Raw genomic sequence first — 5,204 nt, 5'->3', positions numbered from 1 at the left:
GATGAAATGCCATACAGTGGAGAGAAGGAATTTGCAGAGCCCACCTCCAGCATAAAGACAGGGATCAAGTGAGGGATGAGGTTGCCATGCCACAGTCAAAATTCTGACCCATAATTTTTCTGTTCTGAAAGAACTGCAGGGATAGGAATCAAGAGGATCCAGAGGAAAAGAGGTCCAGCAACAGGCCCAAAGTGGGATCTATATCAAGGGAGGCTCCAAGACCTGAGACTATTACTGAGGCTACAGAATGCACACAAAATCTGGACTGCCCTTTGAAAGACCCAACAAGCAGCTGAAAGGTTCAGATGCAGATATTTATACCCAACCAATAGTCAGAAGCTGCTGTCCCCTGTGGTTAAATTAGGAGAAAGTTGGAAGGTGAGGAGGGTTGCAACCATAAAGGAGGACCAGAAGTCTCAATTAATCTGGACCACCAAGATCTCATACTGGAACACCAACCAGGCAGCATACACCAGTTGATATGGGGCCCCCAACACATGTACAGCAGAGGACTGACAGGTATGGGTTTAGTCAGAGAAGATGCACCTAAGCCTCAAGAGACTGGAGGCCCCAGGGAGTTTAGAGACATGGTGGCATGGAGGGTAGGGGGTGGAGACATCCTCTTGGAAACAGGGGAGACAGATGGAACAGTTATGAGATATGGACCAGTCAGAGGGTGGACCAGGTGGGGAATAAAATCTGGAGTTTTAAATAAGTTAAGTAAGTAAGTAAATAAATAATAAAGTCCAATTACTATTTGATTACTTTTTAAACTTTAGCTATTAAAATTTAGAGATATCAAGATTATTTTTTAATTTATCTCCTAATTTTAGACATAAATATTTCAGCATAATATTCATGTGTTCTTATTAAAATACTCTTGTTTCAGTCCACACTTATTAGATGTGCTTTAAAGGTCAAGCATAATCATTAAAATCATGTATATTCCTATGGCTTGTTCAAAAAGAGGCCATAGAGGAATTATTTTTGTGGAATTAAGACTTATTCTCTATATTGTTACTGTCTTAAAAACTATAACCACTCCCTAAATTTTCTCAAACAATAAAGTACATACTCAAAGTGCAATGTATCACTGAAGTGTTTATTTGAAACAATCATTTTTAATTCAATAGTCACAATGAGATTACATATTTTTATTCTTTCTTGTTTTAGGTGTTATCCATAATGTAGGTAATGGAGTGGCATTTATAGTATTAATATCATTTCTGTTTTTGAGCCAGACATATTGGAAATCTACACTGAGAGGGCGAGTTTAAAAGTACACAGAACATTGAAGAGAGAGCAGTGCCATTCAGAGCAAAATATTAGAGAAACGAATGTTAAATCAGATGTGGGAAAGCAAAAGAGATTGACAAGTTGAGTAAAGTTGCAAAGTAGAGATATGGGGGTGGGCAGGTTTGACAACTCTGGTGCTCCTTGCATTTCATTTCTTTATTTTCTATTGCTTTGCTTTTAGTTTATTCTATATTATATAAATTCTTAAAATGCACTGTAATATGAAGAGCTGGTGTACATTATATGATCAGCACAACTGTCAAATTCATTACATACAGTGTTTATCATTCCTGTATGGTGTGAGGGTCAAAATAATCTTTACTGGTTTTCAATTATATAGTGCAGTAGATTTTACCCTATTTAGACAATTTTTATTAAAAATTAAAAATCATTGTTTTATTTGTTCTAACAATACAACATGAAATAATTAAAAGTGAGTAAAGACTTTTAATTATAAATGAGCTTAGACATTTAAGTGGACCTTTTTAATAGAAGACAAAATTGTTAAAAGTGCAGTATAAATGTTCACCCTACTCCCATAAAATGAAAACTATAGGCTCGTTGCTGTTTGTTCATCACATCTCTGATTCTTCTCTTCTATACCTTCAATTATATGACTTCTATGGCCACACCAACATGTATGATTCTAGAGTCTTCCTCTGAATTTAATCATCTTATCTCCATTGTTTCCTTCTTAGTTTATAGGTCTGAAGGTAAAGGTGCATATGTTGTAGTCTGTTTTACTAGGGTGCATATATATACGAACATCCTTTCTTTCCTTTCTCTGACTTTCAAGTTCATAGACTTAAAAAATGAAAAGAAAACAGCACATGCACACACAGGTATATATAATAAAATGCAAAACAGTTTTTAAAATTACAAATGATTTCTAAGAAGCAGCTCCTAAAATATGCATTATAAAAACTGCCACTTAAGTCTTTCATTTATATAATACATGATTTATGGAAATGAATATCTGCCTGTGATATATATTGAAATGTGCATGCATATTGACATGCAACTATTGACTTAAACTGAAGTTCTACTTTTCAGGTACTTTTTTACACTTGCTTTAACATCCTTATTCCTGAGGCTGTAAATCAGTGGGTTAAGCAAGGGGATCACAAGAGTATAGAATAATGAGGTCATTTTGTCTTGATCCAGGGAATAAGCAGAACTTGGCCGGAAATACATGAAGAGCATCGTTCCCTGGAAAATTGCAACAGCAGTTAGATGGGAGGTACAGGTGGAGAATGCTTTGAACCTGCCCTCAGCAGAGCGGATCTTTAAAACTGATGAGATGATGTAACAGTAAGACACGAGGACTCCTGAGATGGTGCTCAGCTCAATAAACCCAAATAGGGTGAATATGACTAGTTCGTTGACCTCTGTATCTGAGCAAGACAGTAATAGGAGAGGAGGGACATCACAGAAGAAATGGTTGATTTCACTGGACCCACAGAAACACAACTGAAATGTCAATGTCGTATGTGTCAAAGCATCTACCATTCCAACCCCATAAACCACAGCCAGGAGTTGATAGCACATCACTCTGGACATATCTGCTGCATACAGCAAGGGGTTGCTGATGGCCTTATACCTGTCAAAAGCCATCACTGCCAGCAGCACACATTCAGCATCTGTAAAAATGCAGAAAGTAAAGAACTGCATAGCACAGCCAATAAATGTAATTGAATTGCTCTTGGTCATAAGGCCTACCAACATCTTGGGTCCAACTGCAGTAGAATAACAGATGTCAGAGAAAGAGAGGTGACTGAGGAAAAAGTACATCGGTGTGTGAAGCTGGGGATTCTTCCTTATCAAAATGATCATTCCAAGATTTTCAATAAGAATAATGAGATAAACAATTAGAAAAGTTGTAAATAAAATCACCTTGATCACAGGGTTATTGGTAATTCCCAAGAGAAGGAACTCAGTTGCTGAACAGTTCCCAACCTCCATTCTTCTATGTTTTATAAACTGCATCCAAATAATCAAAAGGAGGATAAGTTAGAGATTGTTTCTTTATATGTCCAAAATACTGTCATGATATATAATTATGTTTTAATCCTGTAAACTATCTTTGGGAAACAGCACAGAAAAATATTCCTTTCAAAGAGACATTATTATAAAATATTTAATAGAAGTTGTTAATATTTGTTTTTGAATAGTACATAGTTAATTATGATTTATTTTAACAAATCTTATCCACCCTTAGGGACTATATTTGAATAAATTTAATATTGACCCATCTACAAAGTGATACAAAAAAATAAAGAGCAGAAAATCATAAGATATATGGCAACAGAATCCACCTGTTTGATCAAAAGAACATATTAATTGCCCTTAGAAATGCAATATAATTTGAATACTTTTAATGTAGCTGCATATAAATTAATAAATAAAACTTATTCTGATGATATTTTTGTCAAGCCATTATTTAATAATAAAATATATTTTGAAGAAAAAATCTAACAAGTGCATTCATTCCTTTGTCAGAAGTTTTATAAGCCTCTCCTTAAATTTACCAGATTCCAAATGATAATTGAGTGATTTGGAAAGTGAGAAGACATGAGATCAAGTATATAGAACAACAATTCTACTAAGTACAGTGTATTCTCATTTGTTCTCAGATCCCAATTGTTAAATATAAATGGAAAGGTGGAGTGACATTTTCTGAAATTACAGATATCTAGATCTCTTTTTATACTTGTACTCATATGTGCATATAGGTATATCATGGGTCTCCTATAAGTATGTCTGTTTTTGCTATACAAATAATGGAATCTTGATGGAAATAAGATTCTTAATTATTCTAGACCTAAATACAGTTTTCATTCCATACATACTGTAATTATTATATATGTGACTATTTGGATAATTAACTGTATTATTATATACTAAAACAAACTTACATGCACATCCTAACTGTAGAGTAATCTGAAATATAATGATTTAATGATGGTTTAAAATTAAACTTTGAATACATAAATTCTCTTTACAGTGTTTATACAAATAGTAAGTGAAGTAATTCAATCTCACATAATATTAGCAAGAAAGTATCATTGCTCATTATAATTCATGTCTAACTGCATGAGTTATTTACTTACATATTAAGCAATAACAATTCTGCCAATTCTCAAAGAAAGATGCATTATTTAAACACACAAAAAAATGGTTACTCAATAAGTAATACAGAAAAAAGGAAGGAAAAAAGAAACTAACATACCTGTGATGAATCTTTATATTTTTATCAGTGCCACATGAACTATGTGGATGACATTTTATTTTCACTCTGAGACTTCTGGGACTTAAGTGTGATAAACATCTACCATTTATACACTCTTTTCTTCATCAGTGGTTAATTAGATTACTTGATGATCCTTTTCTCATGAGATAACATAGCAACTTCAAAAAACTGAAATTATGATTTTTAATGTGCTATATGGTTTAATTAGATTAGCATCATTGATACCCCAATGTTACAAGACAACACAATTTTTTTTAACAAACAGTCATGTACATGTTTTCAAAATTGTCAATACTTTAATTTTTGAGTATCACAATAATAATACATACAGAGAAAACACAGTATATAAAATGACATTAAATCCAACATTTATATTAAGATATTGAAGTAGACATTCATTATTTGTGGCAAACAATATGCCAACTCATTTTCATTCCTTTATTTAGTACTCCAGTAACAAATACAGGTACTTAGTTTAAGGTATCCACAGATAATTATGTCATAATATTATCAAAAAAGTCCTCAGGGCTAAAATATTCAGATAGTGGTTGTCACTGGACACCACACAGTATAATTTAGAGATATTTAAAACTAGAGAATTGATGAGGATTACATTTGCAGGTTCAGCTTTAAACAAGAATTTGATTTATACCCAAAT

General features: G+C 33.2%; 1 protein-coding gene across 1 annotated transcript; it reads right to left on the bottom strand.

Annotated features, from left to right (window-relative positions):
• Window positions 1-2,325: 2,325 nt before the first annotated feature.
• LOC127684319 (olfactory receptor 5W2-like) lies at window positions 2,326-3,282 on the bottom strand. Its single transcript, XM_052181267.1, has one exon. It carries the CDS (start codon window positions 3,280-3,282, stop codon window positions 2,326-2,328), a length of 957 nt encoding a protein of 318 aa, XP_052037227.1.
• Between the last annotated feature and the right edge of the window lie 1,922 nt (window positions 3,283-5,204).

The sequence above is a fragment of the Apodemus sylvaticus genome, chromosome 5, assembly GCF_947179515.1.
Source record: "Apodemus sylvaticus chromosome 5, mApoSyl1.1, whole genome shotgun sequence".
In the NCBI taxonomy this organism is placed as follows: Eukaryota; Metazoa; Chordata; class Mammalia; order Rodentia; family Muridae; genus Apodemus; species Apodemus sylvaticus.
This window is presented reverse-complemented; position numbering and strand designations above follow the sequence as displayed.

Coding starts and splice junctions, on each gene's coding strand:
- LOC127684319 (XM_052181267.1), bottom strand. CDS start 3,282: ATGCAGTTTATAAAACATAGAAGAATGGAGGTTGGGAACTGTTCAGCA.